This window comes from Podarcis erhardii, assembly GCF_964252035.2.
Source record: "Podarcis erhardii genome assembly, chromosome: 2".
Classification (NCBI taxonomy): domain Eukaryota; kingdom Metazoa; phylum Chordata; class Lepidosauria; order Squamata; family Lacertidae; genus Podarcis; species Podarcis erhardii.
Window position 1 is genome coordinate 81,832,104 of NC_138498.1, and position 22,492 is coordinate 81,854,595.

Genomic DNA, 22,492 nt, shown 5'->3' on the forward strand with positions numbered 1-22,492 from the left:
GATGGGTGGGGCAAAAATATTAAAATTATTAAAACTATATTGTTGTTATATTAGAATGTAAGTGGTTAAGGAACAAAGCTAACTAAAAGTTGGGGTTGATTATTTATCAATGAGAGGTACATCCGACACCGGGTTCTGTTAGATGATAAAGATATCTGTGGCTTTAAATAATGGCAAGTTTTAATGTTTGGATGATTCATGCTAAATTAAGCAAAACATGGGCAAAATGGCTGTGATTGGAAAAAACTGAAAACAAATTCCAATAAAATCAATAAACCTTGGATTAAAGTTTCACTGGATTTCAACAGAATTTAATTCGAAGTATCTGTGTTTAAAAAGAAAAAACTTTTTTTCTTATTTAGAAATGGTGTGAAATTTGTCCTAAGAGATCCATTCAAATACTTTTTGATCATGATTTTCCCATTGTTAAGGAGCATGGCACACCAGAAGATAAAAACGTGGAAAGGGGTAAATCAGTCTACTTATGCAGACAGTCTTGGGAACTGAAGGACAGTATAATACTTGAGAAGATGATTTTCTTTTCTTTTTTTCTTTTTTGCAGAATTTTATAAAGAAAAACCAGCTTGTTCCAAATGAGTAACAATGCACATACATATAAACAGTAATTTTCACTCCAATACTCACTGCCCCACATTGCTTGCAATGGTGACGTCTTTTTGTAATGGAGTTGAAGCTTTCACTGCAGCTTTTGCAAGCTTGCTTCTCCTTTTCTCTCTTTGATTTGGAGGATTTTCTGCAACACTCAGGCTGGTATGAAAAAAAATAAAATTTAAATGTTAAACAATGTGACTTTGAACCAGTGAAGGGCAGCTTGAGCCCCACAAGTGTATTATCATTATTATTTTAAAGTTTGGTATATATAATGTCGTGATTTTAACACACGTGGTTAGCATTTAGAGTGCCAGATATACCTTAACTCAAGTTTTGCCAGATGTTACGGGCCAACTTTCACAGCCAAACAGCTCTAGACATTTGGAATGATGGCTAGACCAGCTATTTTAAAAGCCTCTAACAAGGGCTGAACTAGCACTGTTTGGTTAAGAATTATAGATTTTCTAAGAAGTCTATTATTTGCATGCTCAAGGTCTCTTTACCCTTCCTGATATGTGAGCTGCCTTCTCCCTCAGAAAGTATTTCCTGCTGTGCAAGCAACATGCAAGCAAACTACCTGCAAGGATGTATATTTTGAGCGAGACTTCTTTGTCTGAAGAATTTGAGACAACTACTCAAAAGGAGTAGAATGCAGGCCTTCCCAGGCAGTTACAGGCAGACATCAGGAGAACTTCAAGCATACAGTGGTACCTCGGGTTAAGTACTTAATTCGTTCCAGAGGTCCATTCTTAACCTGAAACTGTTCTTAACCTGAAGCACCACTTTAGCTAATGGGGCCTCCTGCTGCCGCCGCGCCGCGAGAGCACGATTTCTGTTCTCATCCTGAAGCAAAGTTCTTAACCCGAGGTACTATTTCTGGGATAGCGGAGTCTGTAACCTGAAGCGTATGTAACCTGAAGTGTATGTAACTCGAGGAACCACTGTATTGGAAAGCCAACAACTGGTCATGGTTTCAGAATGGCTACAAATCATAATCTGTTAGGATGAAACAAACTACGATCCTGCATTTGGACTTAACATTCAGGAATTCCTTCTTTCCTGGTTTGTTTACCTGATCTCACTGGGAAGGAGCAAAGTGGAAACAGCTAGGCTGCAGGTGCAGCCAAGAACCTTAGCCTGCCAAGTACGTATGCATGAGTAGTAAAGATTTTAACCATTCAATCCCATCGCTATAAGCAAAGCAGCAACTGCAACACTACCCAGTTCAGAACCAAGCATATGGTTCATTTCAGAGAAGTTGTTTAATTTATATTAACATTCATTTCTTGCCCCAAAGAGCACAAAGATCATTTTTTAAAAGTATAGGTATGGCCTGTAATTAAACTTTATGGAGTGCATTATAGGTTTGCTAACAGTCTTCCATACACTACCTTTTCTGCTCACATTACAAACCACACACGAGGCTGCTTCAGTATGTAAAGAAGCTCTCAATTACTATAGCAACTAACAAATACAAGTGTCCGGAATATTAGCTACCGATGACATTTATTTCAGGTGTACACAAAAGCTTTTGAAAGAAATAAATTAAAGGGCCATTCCACACCATACTAGCATTGTGTTGCCGATCATACAGGCTCAGACTACAACACCACCACCACCAGTTTGCACCTTTGCTGTCACTGCGGCCTGTGATTTGCCTCAGCCTTAGTGCCAGGGATTTCCACCAAGCTGTACTTTATCAGGTGCAACATCTATTAGGTAAAGGTAAAGGGACCCCTGACCATTAGGTCCAGTCGTGGACGACTCTGGGGTTGCGGCGCTCATCTTGCTTTATTGGCCGAGGGAGCCGGTGTACAGCTTCCGGGTCATGTGGCCAGCATGACTAAGCCGCTTCTGGCAAACCAGAGCAGCACATGGAAATGCTGTTTACCTTCCTGCCAGAGCGGTACCTATTTATCTACTTGCACTTTGATGTGCTTTCGAACTGCTAGGTTGGCAGAAGCTGGGACCGAGCAATGGGAGCTCACCCCGTTGCAGGGATTCAAACTGCCAACCTTCTGATCGGCAAGCCCTAGGCTCTGTGGTTTAACCCACAGCACCACCCACCCACGTCCCTTTTAACATCCTTTAGAGAGCCCTGCAAATAACACTGAGTGAAAGAAATGCCTTGCCAGCTCCTACATTGCCCAACAACCCTGTATGCAGTGAACGGGTCTCAACCCTCCTGAACCACCAAAAGGATCCGACAGAAAGGAATTGGGCAAATGTCATCAGAACCCAAATCAGCTTCGCCCATGATATTTCAGTGGTGGTGGTGGAGCACTTCCCATCCATCACCAAAAAGAGTCTTGTTGCATGGCAACTTCAGGGAAGTGGAAAAATAAAGGATGCAAGGGTTACTGATCCCAGTGCCTTGGAGCTCTTGGGATATGAGTTTTGCCTCCCCTGAATCCTCCTGCCTTGTGGATGTGCACTGGTGCCTTGAGGAAATGGTACATGTGCAACCTGCATTGAGTGCACTTTGGGGTTCTGCATAGGTTAAGAGTTTATTCCCACAGCCCCACTACTTTTCTACAAGAATAGGGGGTTCTCCATCATAAGAATAGCCTGCTTGATCAGATCAATGGCCCCTGTGGTCCTGCATCCAGTACCCACAGTGGCCAACCAGATAACAACAACAACAATTTATTATTATTTGTACCCACCCATCTGGCTGGGTTTCCCCAGCCACTCTGGGCGGCTTCCAACAAAGATTAAAAATACATTAAAATGTCACACATTAAAAACTTCCCTAAATAATAATTTATTTCCCACAGATGCCTGTGGGAAACCAGCAAGCAGGACCCGAGCACAAGAGCCCTCTGTCCTCCTGTGATTTCCAGCAACAGGTATTCAGAAGCATTGCTGCCTCCAACTGCAACAGCAGAGCGTAGCCATCAATATCCCTCTCCTGCATGGATTTGTCTGTGTCTCCAAGCCGGTGAGCATCACGGCTTCCTGGGGGAGCAAATTCCATAGACCCCTTTCCAGCACAGCAGAATCCCTAGTGTTCTGCCTTCAGCATTTACATGCCGGCATGGAAACTCACTCAACAGGCAAACAGCCATGATTTCACAATAATGGGAGTGAAACTGACGGAATGCTCAGTTACTCAACCCTATGTAATGCTACAGGCTTTGCAATTTACTTCCATTTATATTTTAGAGAGTGACTGTATGATGTAAATAACGCAACCTATATAAAAATGGCAGTGAAGACATGGCCATTCCTCAATGACAATTCTGAAAAGAATGCCAACCAGCAAATAAAAAAAAAGCAACAGAAACCTCTGTGTATTTGGGGTGCAAAACCACTATGCAGTATTTACTAATGTATTTTACATCATTTGAAAACCCTACCCTACAATTTTAACTATCTGATATAGCTTTCTTAATTAATACTGGCCATATCACAATGTCTTAAGCATTCCTTTAGGAAGCTGGACAGAATAAAGAAGGCAGCTTCTAGTTTGCTGCCTATCACCACCACCAAGTGGTTCAGCTGTATAAAGACTTAAAGAGGAAAAAGAGGCTCTTGGATGGCACAATCCAGCTAGCTGTTGACAGGTGCTTTTCAAACGCTAGGAGAAAGATTCACACACAAATGTATAAATATGAACCTTGATTTCAACTTTTACTGCGAGCTTTAAGTGGCATTCCTATTAAACAGAGAAGCGACTTGGCTTTTTATTAAAAAGTAGCATGTCTACTGTAAGCAAAATACACAGATTTATTTTTTAAAACAACAACAACGAAGATTTAAATGGGTAACACAATTGAGATTAAGTACAGAAATGTTATAATGCAAAATATATAAAGCTGCTATCTTCTTTAATGTTTTCGTAGTTCAAAAAACCTAACTGATGCTTATAATAATATTGTACAGTGGTACCTCTGGTTACGTACTTAATTCGTTCCAGAGGTCCGTACTTAACGTGAAATTGTTCTTAACCTGAAGCACCACTTTAGCTAATGGGGCCTCCTGCTGCTGCCGCGCCGCTGGAGCACAATTTCTGTTCTCATCCTGAAGCAAAGTTCTTAACCCGAGGTACTATTTCTGGGTTAGCGGAGTCTGTAACCTGAAGCTTATGTAACGTGAAGTGTATGTAACCCAAGGTACCACTGTACATTAATATAAAAAAGTAACCATAACCACTGTTCACAGCAAGACCCAAAGAATTCCCCACAGCAAAAAGCTCCCCATGGCATTTAGGTATTTCCTCCTCTCCCATACTAGAGCAAGCAGCCAAGCCCTGGCAAACATCAGATGTAACAGCGATTTACCATCGCCGCCAGCTGCCATTCAAGAGCTGCTGGGATTGCTGTGACTATTTAGAGCAGTTGTAACAAATCCCAACCAAGTTGTCCTCCAAGCCTTTTATGAAAATGCCAGGAAATTGCGCAGCATCTCAAATTGTTGAATGGCAAACAGAGTATGCTGGATCATTTAAAAAGTCAAAGCAGTTGGCAACAACAACTACCTCTAATAAAAACATGTAAAATTTTAAAATCAAAGACCATCAACTGACCACTATGGAAACAGGGTAGCACAGAGAAGTTCTCAGCAGGTGTTTAAAGGTTGAAACAGAAGGCACCCGCTGATGCTCTATTTAGCAGAGCATTTCACAGGACTGGACCAACAATACTAAAGGCTCGGTTTCTTATTGTCAGATGAGCACTGCCCCAACTTGGGGGACGGCCAATGATGCTTCTACAGATGATCTCAATGACTGAGTTTGGTTATAAGGGTTTAGGCAATCCAGGACCTAGGTTTTTCAGGGCTCTGTTAAGTACTGCAAGGACCTAGAACCTGGTTTGGTAGTAGATGGACAGCAAAGGCAGATTTTCTGGGGAAAGTATTGCATGTTGGGTTTACTGAAGGGCCTGGGGCTATGTCTCCAGGTGTTGCTAGACTACAACTCCCATTAGCTATGCTGACTGAGGATAATAGGAGACAGAGTTCTGGAGGGTACCACAATGACTACCCCTTCCATTGAGTTACATAGCAGAATGGTCTTGTGAACTGTGGCAGGGAAACACCCCCCCCCCCATTTCATCCACATGACCTCTTTCTTCAAAACCTCATAGAATCATAGAATCATAGAATCATAGAGTTGGAAGAGACCACAAGGGCCATCGAGTCCAACCCCCTGCCAAGCAGGAAACACCATCAGAGCACTCCTGACATATGGTTGTCAAGCCTCTGCTTAAAGACCTCCAAAGAAGGAGACTCCACCACACTCCTTGGCAGCAAATTCCACTGTCGAACAGCTCTTACTGTCAGGAAGTTCTTCCTAATGTTTAGGTGGAATCTTTTTTCTTGTAGTTTGGAACCATTGCTCCGTGTCCGCTTCTCTGGAGCAGCAGAAAACAACCTTTCTCCCTCCTCTATGTGACATCCTTTTATATATTTGAACATGGCTATCATATCACCCCTTAACCTCCTCTTCTCCAGGCTAAACATGCCCAGCTCCCTTAGCCGTTCCTCATAAGGCATCGTTTCCAGGCCTTTGACCATTTTGGTTGCCCTCCTCTGGACACGTTCCAGTTTGTCAGTGTCCTTCTTGAACTGTGGTGCCCAGAACTGGACACAGTACTCCAGGTGAGGTCTGACCAGAGCAGAATACAGTGGCACTATTACTTCCCTTGATCTAGATGCTATACTCCTATTGATGCAGCCCAGAATTGCATTGGCTTTTTTAGCTGCCACGTCACACTGTTGGCTCACATTGCAGATAACATGCCGCACACTTTATTATGGGTGGTATTTAACTCAGTTTCACTCAGGGTAGACCACTGAAATTAGTGGGCCTAACTTAGTCAAATGGCCTGTATGAATCCCTGGAGTGCACGCCTGTTTACAACAAGACATTTTGGGCTTGAGAATACTATGGTGTGACTGAAGCAAGCTAAACTGTAAGTAGGGCTGCATTCCTTAATCTTTGAATATACCTAATTACCGTTTGAGTGGCTAAAAGTGTGACCTCCATTTAAGCAGGCAGCAGATTTTTAAAATGGAAAATGGTATAAACGCAAGTGTTTCCAAAAACTGTAGGTGACAGGCACCATCTCAGAAAGGGGACTCCACCTCCTGCTCTCTCTCAAAGGATGCCTCTTCTAAGATGATGCCTGCTGGGACATATGAGTGTGACATCGGAAAAACAAGAGAGATATGTTGTGTGTGTGTCCTCCCCCCCCCCCCCGTATTACTATTCATATGCAAATTTACACAGATTTAATCAACCAATCTTACTAGACTGAAACTCATCTGATTAATTGGCTACAATTTCTTTCATCAGGTGAAAGCCCTAATTATAAAGAATGCCAAGTACAGCACGCAGAATTAAAGCAGTTTAGCCTAGAGCGGCAGCTTTTCATGTAAGAAGCACCATCTGATATCTTAACTGGTGAACATCCGAACCAGACCTAAGACTCTAGTTTCCTAATAAAAGACATCTGTGGCATATTATGGATGTGAGCCACGATTTGCAGTGCTTACACTGAAAACCATCATTAGGGGGGAAATTACTGTGCCTTTCCCAGCTGCCAAAAGTAAAGCGTTTCTGCTGATAATTCAAAGATTTCTAGTGAAACACAGAATGGACGAGCTTATTTTTCTAGTCTTCGGCTCAGACTTACGGAAACATATATGTCAAGTAACAATGGCTTATTTTGTACTGGCTTCAGGAGTCCTGTTCGCTTGTAAACAGAAGACAATGATTTGTGTGGCAATACCCGCCCCCTAGGGGATGCGGGTGGCGCTGTGGGTAAAACCTCAGTGCCTAGGACTTGCCAATCGCATGGTTGGCGGTTCGAATCCCCGCAGCGGGGTGCGCTCCTGTCGTTCGGTCCCAGCGCCTGCCAACCTAGCAGTTCGAAAGCACCCCCGGGTGCAAGTAGATAAATAGGTACCGCTTTCTAGCGGGAAGGAAAACGGCATTTCCGTGTGCTGCGCTGGTGCTGGCTCGCCAGAGCAGCTTCATCACGCTAGCCACGTGACCCGGAAGTGTCTGCGGACAGCGCTGGCTCCCGGCCTCTAGAGTGAGATGAGCGCACAACCCTAGAGTCTGTCAAGACTGGCCCGTATGGGCAGGGGTACCTTTACCTTTACCCGCCCCCTCCCACAGATGGAGTAAATAAAGACAACGGACACCAGAATTTTAGGTTAATGGGCAAAAAATGGCCACAACTTTATTGATTACAAGTAAGAGTGGTATTGGCTTTAGGCATTGGCCGTAACTGACTATCCGGTCTAACCGGGAAGGGTTAAGCAGCAGCAGGGGGAGCCCCCGAGATGCACATCCCTAGGCGCTCCCCAAGGGGTTACCGCTCAGGAGCGCGCTTTAGGCCCTAGCCTCCGTAGGTTTCGGACGAGGCGACGCCCCCCGGAGTCCTTTAACGAACTACTGCTGCTGCTGGAGAGAAAGAAAGGGGCGAGCCAGGGCTACCCTGACCTTAAGTGCACCTAGAAATCCCGCCCCCGCCGCCAGCCAATTGGCTAGCACTGGGGGTGATGAATATTAAAGAGGCTGGGGAATCCCTGAGTCCCGCGGGGCTGATGGCAGCCCCGCGAGAATATGGACGGGGGCGTGAGCCCGCAACCCCCCCTCCTTAGTTCGGGAGTGGCTTTCTTTTCCAACAGTATTCAAAGGAAGCTAATTCAGTCTGGATATGGGCTCGTGTTTCAGAAATGAGGTAAGTGTTGAAAGTTTTACATTAGAAAAGGACAGGAGCAATTTTCACTAATGGTGAAAAGGCACAGTTCAAGTGAATAGAATTCAAATAGAGAATATAGGCTAATGCATGACCATGTCTGGAATGGGCCTGCTCTCCCCCCCCCCCCATCAAAACAAAATATTTGAACATTTGATTTAATGAGGCATCCTCCTCGCAATCGCTTACCCCTCCAGATGTGCTGCTACCATCTGTTCCTGGCATGGATTCCACAGAACTGGTGCTCGCTATCTGTTGTGGGAAAGCCATCAGAAAGCACATGAATACTAATAAAACACCTAGCTCTTTAATAGCTCGATACTATGAGCTCTTGCACTGGCCAAGGAGTGTTTGGGAAGGGTCACTATGACTGCTGTTACACCATTCTTGTGGTTGCAAGGTGACCCAGAGGTGCAATGAAGGTCTGCACTGTTACATGGGCACCAGACCGTAATGGTATATGACACCACTGATGAAAGAGCTGTTGTGAAATATACACAGAACAGCTAAAGACAATGGGCGGCGACACAAAATACCTGAGAGGCATTTCAGCCACTATGGATACAGTTCTACCCAACATTGTAATTTGACATTGTGGAATGATAAATGAGGCACCAGAATAGACCTTCTCTGTCTAATATACACAGGATATCAGTAGTTATACTTTATTATAGTCTATCCACCTTTTGTCCAGGGAGTTCCCATTTTAGCATTTCCCAGCAAAGCACCTGCATGTTAGGACTGCTCAAGGACCCAATGAACTTCATATCTGAGTGGCGATTTGAACCTGGATTCAAAAGGCTCATACAAACATACCATAGGCTATACCGCACTGGCTCTTTTTGTGCACACCAACATATATCTGCCCATGATGTAATAACATTTTGGTTCTAATAGAACATAAAATCATCATATTTAAAATTCTTGAAAGCTAGCAACACTGGAAAGGGTGTCACTCTGCACATCAACAGGTACAGTGTCCAAAAATCTAGAAATCCCTAAGGGCCTCATCCACATAACTGTTGTGGGTGGTAATACTGGCTTCCAAGAGCAATTTAGTACTCGGGGTGTACTATCATCACCCTGACCAAAATGCTGAGAGAATCTTGAGAATAAAATCCAGGAGACATCCAAAGGAGAACTGCTGTAGTAATGGGTGACTTTAATTACCCTCATACAGACAGGCTATATGCTCCAAACATAACAAACTGGTAACATCTATTTCTAGATATCCTAAATGATGATGTTCTATGGGAATCAACTAGAGGTGTAGCACTTAGAACCTGGTGTGAGATATAACTACTGTTGAGCCAATTGGGAACAGTGATCCATAATACTATCAAATTTAACATCTATGTAAGCGGACAATTACCCAGAAAGTTCTACACAGTCACATTTGATTTCAAAAGAGAAAAGCTCCCCAGAATGAAGGAACTGGTAAAAAGGAAGCTAAGAGGCAAAGTAAAGAGGACCCAATTTCTCCAGAATGCTTGGGGGTTTCAAAACCACAATGAAAGCTCGACTAGAATGTATATTACAGTTCAAGAAATGTACCACCAGGGTCATCATGGTTAGCAAGCAGAGAAAAGGAAGCTCTTAGAGGCTATTAGAGACCATTTTCTTGAGAAAATTGCAGCTTTGTTGAAAGGGGAGGGAGAGGAATTCAAGGAGCACATTGTTAAAAACATAAAGACCACCAACAAAAAACTCTTTAAATACATGAATAGCAGGAGACCAGCTAGGAAAGCAGCTGGATCTTTGAATGACATGGGTATCAAAAGACTGTTAAAGGATAGAAGAGAAAGTTCAGAGAAGCTGAATGAATTCTTGTGCCTGCCTCACAGAAGATGTGGGATAAATCCCTGGGTCTGAACTTAGAGATGGAGTATGAGAATAGCAGTGATAAGTGACTACGTTCTAGGTCTTATGGGCAAATTGAAAACTGACAAAACACTGGATCCAGATGGCATCCACTTGAGAGTTCTTAAAGAGTTCAAATGTGAAATTGTTGATCTTCTAAGAAAAATATGTAACATGTGCCTACTATCAATCCCCATACCTGAGGTGTGGAAAGTAGCCAACTTAACATGAATCTCTTTTAAAGGGATCCAGCAAATTACAGACCAGTTTACTTATTCCTGGAAAACTGGTGAAAAGCTTTATTAAAGGTAGAACTCCCAAGCATATAGAAGAACAAGTTTCAGCAAAGGTAACCTTTCTTAGTATTTTGAGAGTGCCAACAAGTATATAGATAAAAGTACATTGTCAAATATTCCTGAGTAAGTTTATCAGTCGCAGAATAAGAGGAGAGGTCCTCTTAAGAATCAGTACCGGTAACTGGGAAAGAGACAGGAAGCAGAGAGCAGGAATAAATGGATAGTTCTCCTAATGGATGGAAGTAGAAAGTGGAGTCCACCAAGCAAAAGAGCCAACCTTGCATAATCAAACAAAGACACAGCACACACATGCTATTTGAATGGTAATGCCCATCAACTTTAGGTGGGGGGGCCCCTCAAATATTTTATGGGGGGCACGTGAAAGGACCTTAACCCATAGGAGTTGGTTCCTATGCCACCAAGGATTGGTACTAGGACCTGTGCTTTTAAGCATGTTCATAAAGTGACTAATGTAACTCAATATAAGCAAGTGTCAAGAGATGGAGAAAATTGCCCCCCTTTGTCCAGTTCCCCAATGGAAAGTCCCAGGAGTGAAGCTCCACTTAAGGGAACTATAGATCAAAAGCATAGGCTACAAATTAAAAACAAAAAAATTGCAAGTTTAAGTGCAATATATATGACGGCAAAGACCCACAGGAATAATGATCACTAAATGCTTACTGATGAATCTGGGAGATGCTCATCTTCTTGAGAAAAAGAGCTATTATAAGCTCTAAACGTTTCACTGTTCTGTTTATGTTTTTCAATTGTTGCTTGAATGACCTGCAATAAAATTCCAAGAAATGCAGTAAGTAAAAGTAAGCTGCAAAATCTTATTTAGAACACAAAACCAAAAACCTTTTTTAAAACAAAACAAAACAAAACTGTTTGCAGATGTCATTACTTAAGAGTGTTGTTTCTACAAGATAAAGAATTTCCAAGTATGACTTACAAAAGTAGAGCCTCAAATTAAGAATGTATTCTGTAAAAACTGAAAGGTCACTTCAGTTAACTAAGTATAAGGAACAAAAGCACTATCAGAATTATATAAATGTAATGGGAGAGGTAGGCAATGGGTCTTCTGCTAAAACACCAGTAAGATTTCAACATAGAAGTCATCAGTTCCTCACCCCGAAGCAATATTTTCCATTACTGTAATAGAGTACATGTGAGGCTGCCTTTGAAGACGCAGTTAGTGTAAAATACTATTGTGGAAATGCTAACTGGGACTCGGCATTAGGAATCCACCTTGCTTGTTCTGAAGCATCTGCATTGGCTATTCGTCTATGTTCAGGTTCACATTAAAGTGATTATGCCCACTTTTAAAGTTATTTCTTCATGGCTTGGGACATATTTGACCATTTTCTTCACATGAGTGCCTTAAGATAATCCTCAGAGACTTTGGATACCCATCATGAATACAGGGCTGTATCCGACCAAGCTGCGTAATGCCTTCTGCTTGCGTAACGGGACTTCCTCTCCCTCTACTCCCTCACCAATCTGCTGTGAAGGGTTGGAGGAAACCCCAGGATAGATCTGGGTGGAGTGCAGCATCACATGGGGCAGAGAGGCTGTTTTGTTGTTCAGGCAGAAGTCCTTGCACTAATAGGATGGCTTTGCTAGATACAACCCTTGGTGGATTATGATTAGGGAGCAGCCTTTTCTGTTACAGTCCTAGTTATGAAATACCACCAGGAGGTTCACATTTGCCTACTCTGACGTCATCTTAGCACAAAAGTCTTTTTTTACTATCTCAGGAATGTTAATAGCATGCTTTCATCTCCAGTGTCTGGTTTTTTTATAATGCTTTTTTTTTAAAAAAAATGCTAGCTTTATTGTTATTTTACTCAGCTTTACTTATCTTTGTATAGCTGTATTTTATTGTTTTATTGTAAGTTGCTCAGGGAAAGATGTCTTTTTGGCAGGGTGGGGTTTAACACCTTGGAAATAATGAAATGGAGAAAAAAGTTCCTATATGCAGCTTAATGTAGTTAGCAAAGAAGAACACCGCAAATGAAATGGGCTGACACAAAGGCTAAGTAAAATGTGCTTATACTGACCTGGATCCATTCTTTCTTCTCTTCTTCTGTCCTATAAAATGCAGAAGAGACATACATGTTGTATACATGTAGCATATTCAGTAGCTGTTTTAATATCTGCAGTCTTATAAGCAAATAATAGTCTTATTCATCTCTACAGTAAATTCGTGTTTTCTTGCTGGAATCTGATATGCCACCTATTCTAAACTCGGCAGCATATAATTGAAAACTACCCCTTGCTTCCCCTTTACCTTATTTATGATTCAAAACAATAGAATTTACTAGAATGAATTATTTTACCAGTTGCTTCCACAGCCTAACATTCCTTGCTCAAAACATGCAGAATGAATGAACAAAATTCTGTACCTAGCTTGTAGCTCCAATGATCTCTTCTTTCCTGTTATTGAGAATGTATGAGCCACGTTTTGCTTGCTGATTTCCTGGACCTAGGAAACCAAGTATATTTTGCTATACTTTAAAATGTAATTTTCCAAACACTTTTAAGATTACCAAACAAACCTCTACTCTCTCTAAATAAACAGCAGCAACTATTAATAATAATGAACTGTTTGTTTAAAAATAACATCTAGTGTCTACTTTTTAATGACAATGCTTTCAGAGGCATTATTTAACAAGGTTTTTTCTGAGATACAAACAAGGTTTGCCAGCTGCAAGGTGCAGAAGCAGTTGGTGGAAGAGACTTGAACTCTAACCTAGACTGTCTCTGCGACTTGTCTAGGCACGGAGAAATGTATGGGTCCACATCCACTATGTTTTAAGCTCAGCGGCTTTCAAGTGGCACTGATGGTACTGCAATGCCAAAGGAGAAACTGACTGTGGCTTTGTTGTTGTTACTGTTTGCACAGTCTGCAATACTGCATACTCATTTCCTGCAGTTCCATCTTCAATAACAGCATATCATGTTCTGCCTTCCACGTTGCCTGTGTTTTACTTTGCTTATGCATCTGGGGATGGCCAAAAGGCTTGTTTCTCAACAAGAGTGACAAATCCTGAATCACAGAGTTGGAAGGGAACCTGAGGATCAACTAGTCCAACCTTCTGCAATGCAGGACTAAACAGCTGTCCCTTATGGGGATCGAACCTGCAACCTTGGCATTATCAGCAGCACGCTCTAACCAACTGAGCTATCCAAGCACTGTTATAAAAGTATATTATAAATGCAAGCAAACAAGATACAAACCTGCAATCCTGCAATATCGATCTTTTCTCGCACACTGAATTTCTGGCCTATTAATCTCAGTTTGGGCACGCAGTACAACACCATGCTGTTAAACTGCAATTGATGGAAAATTCTTGTTATGGTATGTGGAAATCACTTTAATATTCAGCCACACCCTTCATTATAAAATCAGTAAGCATAGCCACACCCTTAATTACAAAATCAGTTGTTACAGTTCATTTCTCCAATAAAGGTTAAAATTTCTAGCACTGTGGTGTGTGAAATTTATCAGGAATTCATTTTTATAGCAACAGCTCATGGGGGGATTGAGGAAAGCTCAATTTTGACTGTGAATCATCTACCTTCTATGAATTGTGATTTATTATTATTATTATTATTATTATTATTATTATTATTATTATTATTATTATTATATTTCTTGGTCGCTTCATCTTGCCCAGGGCAACCCAAAGCAACTTACAACCAAACAGACAAATAAACAACATCCCACAATAAATACATTAAAAGCAAAAGGAAAAAGAAACACATTAAAAACATCCTGGCCATGTACAAAAGGCCACAGATATAGTTAAAAACCAAAGGCCTGGTTACAGAGGGGGGGGGGGGGAATTGCCTGGCAATAACTATGAGTGTAATTCAATGTCACTGCCAGACAGAATGACACCCCCTACCGCCCTCTTCTCCACACACACTATATTGGTTGTTCTCCTACTCACCCACCCCAGAGCCAATTTTTGGGGAGTGGAAAGACCCCTTGCAAAAGCAGACATCCTCATGCAAGGCTTGTGACAACAGGAGTCAGGTGAATCCTGCCCTATACCTGCAATGTACAATATACCTGTGCAAAACCAACCCACAACATGCTGGGAAGATGCCAGAGTGTTTTCCAGCAGATATTTAAGCAGTATTCTCTGCAGAACTATAAAAATAAGAAAAGCCTTCTATGTCACATGTGGACTCACACAGAGAGAAACTATGTGTGGATATTATATTCAGAGAGCTATGTCAGAAGATCAACATCTAATGGCTGGCCGGGCCTGACCTCAAGTGCTGCTCCTGATTTTTGCACAAAATGGTTGACACTGTCCACAGGAGTCTGTGATTGTTAATGATAATTTAAAAGATTATACTTAAGTCTGGTGGCAATGGGTTTGTCAGGTTAATGTCTGTGGACTATTTAATATTCAGCAGCATAATACTCTGGGATAAACTAATAAAAGAAACGTGCCAATTACACAAAAACCAAAGCATCATCAAATACTGGTATGGCGACAGAAAAAACATTTTCTTTAAAACAGAACAGAACCTGCTTTTGTGAAAGGAAAATACATGTGCAATGCAGAGCAGACTCCACCAGCAAGACCTGAACCAATCAGATCAAAGGAGACTTTGTGTCTACAAAGTAGGTGAACACTTTACTCCTGAGAAATGAAGTAACTCACCAGAAATAGATATCTATCCTGAGCGGTGCCATTCTTTGCTGACAGTTTCTGAATATGCCCTTCTTTAATCAATTCATTGGCTGGATTAACAATATCCTCTTCTCCTCCAAGGCGCTCATACACTTCTAACAGCTTGTGCATCTTTTCCTACAAGCACAAAAAGGAAATGCCAACTCAGCTAACAGCTAGTCTTTGTCTATTGCTTTACGATACACACACTAGAAGAAAAAAATAATTCAATTAATTAACAAGGGAAATGCTACCTACTGAAGAATTACTGAATATTGGTATTAAAAAACAAAAAACAATGAACCAACAAAAAAATACATGAAAGAAGAAATAAACAGTGCAAGTCCATGGTTTTTCACAGCCTTAAAAAAGCAACCATGAAAACAGAATGCACTCTAGCAACATAAAGCATTTAATCCTCTCTATTTTAATCATCTCTTTGTACTTCATTGCATTGCCACAGAATCCCAAACAGCTCTTCTGTCAAAGTAGTCAGGAAATTGATTCCCAAAATCATAAAGAAGATAAAATTCTAGCCCTCATAGCAGCAGTAATAAGAGCTGGAAGCTAGAGAAAGACACTTTCATGGGGATCTGATGCCCACATATGAATTTTAGCAAGTAGGGCCTGCCTTATATGTGTCACAAAGGTCTGTACACCAATATCCAGTGCAGCCATTAAATTTTTCCTGACAACCAAATTCTTCTCAGGGTAGACCCATTGGCATTGAAGGACGTGAGGTAGTAATGTTTATTGATTTCAACAGATCTATTATGAGTACAACTAGTACAGTGGTCCCTCAGGTTAAGTACTTAATTCGTTCCGGAGGTCCGTTCTTAACCTGAAACTGTTCTTAACCTGAAGCACCACTTTAGCTAATGGGGCCTCCTGCTGCTGCCGCACCGCCTTATCCTGAAGCAAAGTTCTTAACCTGAAGCACTATTTCTGGGAGTGTGTAACCTGAAGCGTATGTAACCTGAAGTGTATGTAGCCTGAGGTACCACTGTATGTTGTTGTTGTTGTTGTTGTTGTTGTTGTTGTTGTTGTTGTTGTTAATCCCCCACCCCATTTCCCCTGACATAGTTCAAGGTGGCTTACAAGTACATTAAAAACCACTAAAAACAACAATTAAAAAACAATTAAACATTGATAGGATTAAAACTACACACTACACACACTTCAGCTTCCTTAGCAACTGTTCCCCATGCCTTGCTATATGTGTGTGTTGCAAGCGGCATGGTTTCTTTACTATTGCCAGCCTTTGATCCCATCCACTTGGCACTCGGAGCACTGGCAAGATAAGAGAGCCTTTGAATGTAAATGTTCCCTATGCCTGTGCAAGAATAATAGTGTCTCAATAAGGAAGATGAAAACACCTCTAACTTGTGAATCTGAGAAAGAGAAGAAGCCACAACTACTTCCTGTAAAGAACGCCCAGAGTGAGAAACAAGTGGGTTCATTTAAAACATTGCCTATAATTATTTCTTACAAAAACAGAATTGTTGCTGGGAGGTAAAATTAGACAAGTAAATATGTAACATCTAAAACAAACCTTGCATTTTCTTTAAAATGTTTTCAAGACAAGGCAGGATGATTTTATTAAATAAACACATACACAAAGCTTGGATCTTATAGAAATTGTCTCAGTATTGTGTACACGCATGCGCGCGCACACACACAAAGTTTTATGGATTTTCAGTGTTTCAACACGATTACAAAGAAGTATTGCTAATCTTTGTAAATGTTCTTATTTGCAGTTAGTGCATACATTGCCATTTTGGAAACCAGACTAAGCCTGCCATTCAGAGTTTGATTAACTGAGATGTCATCTGCTCAACCACATGAACACTAGCACTTAGAGAAGCTCTGCAGGTATTGAAACCAGAAACTTCTGTAGGCAAAGCATATGCTCTGCTGCTTATTCCATCATTGTTACATTTCTTATAGGCTCTACAGTTATAAACAACTGTCTTTATATATGTCTTCTTAATGACAGAAGCATGGTCTTTAATTTGGGTTTGGCAGAGCGGGGATGAACCTTAGGAACATGTCCACTTGCCACACTGTAAATAAGCTCATTGTGAGCCATGCATTCATTTGCCTAATGACGAGAATACCTCCTGCCCCCAAAATGGTATTAGGGTCACGGGCAATTGCAATTTCACACAACACCTATCTCATATATGTTCATATTCATATATGGGTAAAAAAGGTAAATATATGGACCTGCTCTCGGCCATATATAGGGTCAAACCCTAATTGGCCTGTTTCATTTGTAAGAACAACGGCTGAATATTTTAAGTATGCTAAAACTTATGAACATTTTTAGAATACACAGGAAAGAAACTACAACAAATATTGGAGTTTTTGAAAATGGCTACATAAATTAGTATCAGTCACAAGAGAGAAAATGCCAGGGGGACAGACCTCATATACATAAATAATAGATAATAACTCTAGAAAGGCACTAATTTATACTTCAGTTTGATCTAGAAAGTTTGAATAAGTATGAAAAACCAACATTAAGTCTTCATGTAGTCATGAGAAAACCACTGGTTCAAACAGGAAGCTCAGTTAATGGCTCAGGTGATGATTCAGTTACACAATTTCTACTCACCATCTTTCGGATGGCTGCGTTTGAATGGTTTGCCGCAGTAGAAATGAGCTCCAGTGATTCTGCAATAAAGCAGCAGCAGTTACACATTCTCGAGATCGTTATCAGTTAATAGTGCAGTTTTTTATTTCCCTGATGTGTACAGCATTTCTGTAAAAATGCGGCTGCACATAAATGACAGGTTTGTAAGGACAAATCCATTGCATCATATTCCTGTGCTTGTGAGGGTCAAGTGTGTATGCAAGAGTATTAACATAGGACACATTTATAATATCTGAAATAAGTAGCACGGCAACTTGTGTACATTCAGATTTACATGCTTGGCAAAATAATTTAAAAAATAAATAAAAAGGGGAAGGAGGGAGGGTGTTCCAGGAAAAATGACTTTGGCAATCCTACCTGCCATTGAACCCAATGTGTTTTGACTATATGCGATTTTGGTTTTATGTGTGATACCCGGAATGTAACTACCGCGTGAGTCGAGAGTCCCCTGTAAACAGTGGGCAACAGTAAATTACCCAGTAATTACCAAGAGAGGAAAGCATGCAATATAAGAACAGTTATTTTGCTTAGGCACAGCCCTATTTATACAACTTCCTGTGCAGGAACAGGAATTTCTTTTCCCTAATTTATGGTTGGTGTTAATGTAGGTTCTTAATGTTCAAGCCCAGCCTCAAACACCTCTCTGAAGGTGTTTCACATCTGAAACATAATTTGTGCCTTTTCTGGTTGTGTGCTTCCAAGGCACATATTCATTATATAGAAGGAAGCTGTCTTTAGCAAATGCTTCTCTTCAGTTGCCCAGAATCAGCATCAGGAACTGCAAGTCCCCTTTTGTCTGTACTTTTCTTTGTGGAAGGAAACCTGCAGGGGAACTGATACCACATTAGACTTTCAGCCAGTTAAGCATACAAAGCAGATCAAGCAGGACTGAGTGTATGGCAAGCTAGAGGAAGAAGGCTTGCCTCTCAGTCCCAGCACATGCTGAGTCTATATATGTGGGTGGGAGGATTGCATGAACTGGCCTGGATACTTTTGAACAGGAAGAATCCTACATCCAACTCATAGCACCTAGGGGGGAAATGGCCAAAGATATGTTTTTTACATGTAACACATAGAATAATGTATTATGGCATTCAAAAGATATAGATCAGCAGATGGGAACCTATGCCACTCCACATTTATTTAATTATTATTATTATTGTTATTGCTATTAAATTTTATATATCTGATGATCACAAGACAGTTTGCAATATAAAAACACAAAAATGGTCACACAGTCTTGGGTTGATGGGATTTGGAGTCCAACAACATCTGGAGGGCACAATTTGCCCATCCCTGAACTAGATGATTGCTACCAATCAATTACTTTAAGGATCTAAACCTAGCATCAATTGTGACCCACTGTCTTTCTCCTTGTCTCAGATTCCTTTCTCACTCCCATGCCCATTGTTCTCCCAGCTCCATTGCCTCTTGAGTTCCTGCCTCTTAGTTTACCCATTTCCAATGATATCTTCCTTATACTGAGTCTCCTCTCAAATCTATTTCTGTCCCTGTGTAAAGTTGAAATCCTACCCAATCAGAAACTTCAGTTTCTCTCTCAAAAAAGTTGGCTGGCAAACAGTTGAAATGTCAGGAAATGGTATGCGCCATCAAGACACTTCAGAAAACTGGTGTCAGAAGCTTCACTACCAGAGAATAAGTTGATTGGAACTATCATTATCATGCAGTAGGTATGTATCAGGTGCTGTGCACTAAGTAAAAAAGAAATGACACGTTTGGTTTAACAGGTCCACAATAGAAATCCATCATTCAAAGAGTGGTGTTGTCAGATTTTGACAAAAGAGGAAAAGGTTTAATTTTGAAAAGCTATAACATGATGCATATTTATGCCCCCACACAGAATAAGATGCTGAACCATGTGAATGAAAACTGTACATACTTTCAGCATCTTTTCGGTCTAGTGACTCTTCAGGAAGTTTTTTAAGGTAATCCTTTAGGAGAAGCTCATAGCGTGGAATTCTCTGTACAGGTTCCAGCATGTGATGCTGTAATGTCAAGTTTCCACATATTTCTTCTTTCTGTAATTAAAGGAAAACAGGCTGATTTTCTGAACAATTTTTTTTCTTTTGCCATATCCATGTACTTAAACCATTTAATGATGTAGGACTGTAGAAAGATGTTCATATGCTTAATTAGTCAGTTTTTTAAAATTATCATAAAGATGCTGGCGGTCAAGGCAAGGTAAATACAGAATCAAGCAAAGTGTTCTATAGAACTGCTTTCAGATGTACAAATTATCATCATAATAAAAAGAGGAAGGAAAGGAAAGGACATTTAGTTACTATGTCATGCTGGATCCAGGCCTAAAGGCATCTCTTACTGATACCTTGGTTTCAACCTAGGCTCAGTCCAGTACAGCAGTCCATCCCCATATCTACTACCCAATTCATGTTTCCCGTAACAGTATTATTTATTTCATTATTTCTCAGTGGTATATTCATCACAAAACAAAGAAGTACGAAGTGTTGTACACAGAATAGACCCAATGGAAGGAAGTCAACATCAAGCTCTTCTGATCATTCCACCAGTGCAAGTATTTCACCTTACTGGGCAGAACAATCCCCTATCTCCTCCCACCATCCACTGTTCTGGGAGTTCTCAGGACCACCCTACCACCACCACCAGTCACTTTAGGGAGCCGTAGGGGGGCATCCAGGGGGAGGAGAGGGAAGGAGGCTCACTGTGCAGGAAGAAATCCTTGCACAGGGCTTCTGCTGCTGACTGGGACTCAATAGACAAATCCTGCCCATTGAAATTAATGGACCTAAGTTACACATGTCTATTAATTTAAACTAGTCTGCTCTAAGTAAAACTAACATTGGATTCAACTCAAAGTCTGCAAGTTAATTATGATGGAATACATTGATCAATATAATGACTATGCATGAAGAGAAAAACAGGTTTATCTTAAACTATGGATTAATGCAAGCCAGCAAATGTTGATGGTTCCCAGTTAGAAGGTTGTAGCAGCTTTGGTTCTCCTCTGGTCCTACTACTGTAGGCTTAGCTTACAGTACTCAGGCTTAGCTTAGCATTATTTCTGAATCCAGGATCATGGTTTATTTTGCTCTGGACAAACCATGACCTGAAACCAAGGTCTTACTGTTCACGGCTTGTCTAGAAGAAATAAACCATGATCTCAGGTTCAGACATAACACTAAGTCAAGCCATAAAAAGTGGCTTCTTCAAGGAAGTTATTTTCCTTTTAAGCCTGGCTTCAATTCAGAGTTTATAATAATAAATTTCATATGCCCATTTAATGGTTTATATTTATTACAATACTCTGTGTAAAACCAATGAGCTGGCCAGAGATCTAGCTGGCACAATCACATGTCACTGAAATCAACCCTGCCTTCCCTAAAAGGTTTTCTTGGCTACACAGCTATACAGGCAGACCTATCCAGTATATGATACCATAAGTGTGTGGAATGGAACTTTTTCTGGTTTCACTCCCTCGCATGTGTAATGTCAACAAGGCATGGACTGTGATAAGTACAAATGATTTATACCTGTATGTTTTGAATAACAGCTTTAAAAGGAACAGATCTCTGCATCCATGTGTTCACCATGTCCATTGCTCTGTCAAAATTCTTTACATATTCTCCATACATCTTCAGAAATGGAGCAAGTTTTTGGACGATATCTCCGAGCCTTGGGTTTGTATTCCTGTAGACAGAAGAAATAACAAGACAAATTTAAAGAAAAACACAGAAATGAAATATGACATCAGCTGGCAACTACAATTACACATCCTATGTTTGAATGCAGTCTGATATAATTGATCTTCATAAATTACAAGTATAGTTAAAATGATGTGGATGGGGGGAAATTCTACTTACTCACTTGCATCAAAATTAAACACACGAGTCTGAAAACAACACTTCAATTCTTTTGTAAACAAGTGCTTCTATTATTACACCATTTGGAATTCAAAATGGCAAGTTTTGTAAAAGTGCATATTTGAATTATCTCGCATCAAGTTGTGTGGCAGTAAAGCTGCTAGCACGTTTGCCAAGCTAAGCAGGGCACAGTATCGTTTCAAACTGGATGAGGGATCGTGTGTTAAGATTCCTGCATTGCAGGGGGGTGAACTAGATGGCCCCAGGGTGCCTTCCAACTCTACAATTCTACAGGCCAACACCAGTTGGAGTCTCCACAGCAGTGGTGTATGGGGGAGCGGGAGCAGCAGCCTCCTGGCATTGGAGCTGGCAGTAATGAAGATGGGGAGCTCTAGAATGGCAGTGATGGCCCCACAGGCACAAAAATGCCCTGTTGCCAAGCTGCAGCTCCTCCACTCTCACCCCACCCCATCCTAGCAAGTACAGCATTATGGCAAGCAGGGAGCAACAATCACCCTGCCCCTTCTCAAGGACTGATGCTGTAGTTTCATAAATGTTTAGGAAATTGTATTCCCGTTCTCTATTAAACTTTATTCTCTTTCCTATGCTTTAATACCCGGGACTGACCAATCTGAATGATTTGGTGTCTTATGGCTGCTATCACATTATTCACATTTGTCAAGAACAAGTTAAACAGCAATGAAGATCCACGAGGGACAGCCATGGTTACACCTCTGTTCATTATGAAAATTCGTTTATACGTATCTTTTGCCTGTCTTTTAACCAGGTTCTCATCCTTATGAGG

At 41.0% G+C, this 22,492-nt stretch overlaps 1 protein-coding gene across 3 annotated transcripts in view; it reads right to left on the bottom strand.

The window, feature by feature from the left end:
• Window positions 1–22,492, bottom strand: part of FGD3 (FYVE, RhoGEF and PH domain containing 3) — a 102,540-nt gene that overhangs the window by 12,738 nt on the left and 67,310 nt on the right. For all 3 annotated transcript variants that reach the window (XM_081848857.1, XM_081848859.1, XM_081848858.1), the window contains 10 exons: window positions 21,358–21,514; window positions 19,728–19,866; window positions 17,789–17,847; window positions 15,163–15,309; window positions 13,721–13,813; window positions 12,886–12,965; window positions 12,541–12,571; window positions 11,162–11,263; window positions 8,514–8,576; window positions 646–768 (listed from right to left, as the gene is read on the bottom strand). In XM_081848857.1, coding sequence (XP_081704983.1) covers window positions 646–768; window positions 8,514–8,576; window positions 11,162–11,263; window positions 12,541–12,571; window positions 12,886–12,965; window positions 13,721–13,813; window positions 15,163–15,309; window positions 17,789–17,847; window positions 19,728–19,866; window positions 21,358–21,514 — 994 coding nt within the window. The remainder of the gene's footprint in view (window positions 1–645; window positions 769–8,513; window positions 8,577–11,161; window positions 11,264–12,540; window positions 12,572–12,885; window positions 12,966–13,720; window positions 13,814–15,162; window positions 15,310–17,788; window positions 17,848–19,727; window positions 19,867–21,357; window positions 21,515–22,492) is intronic.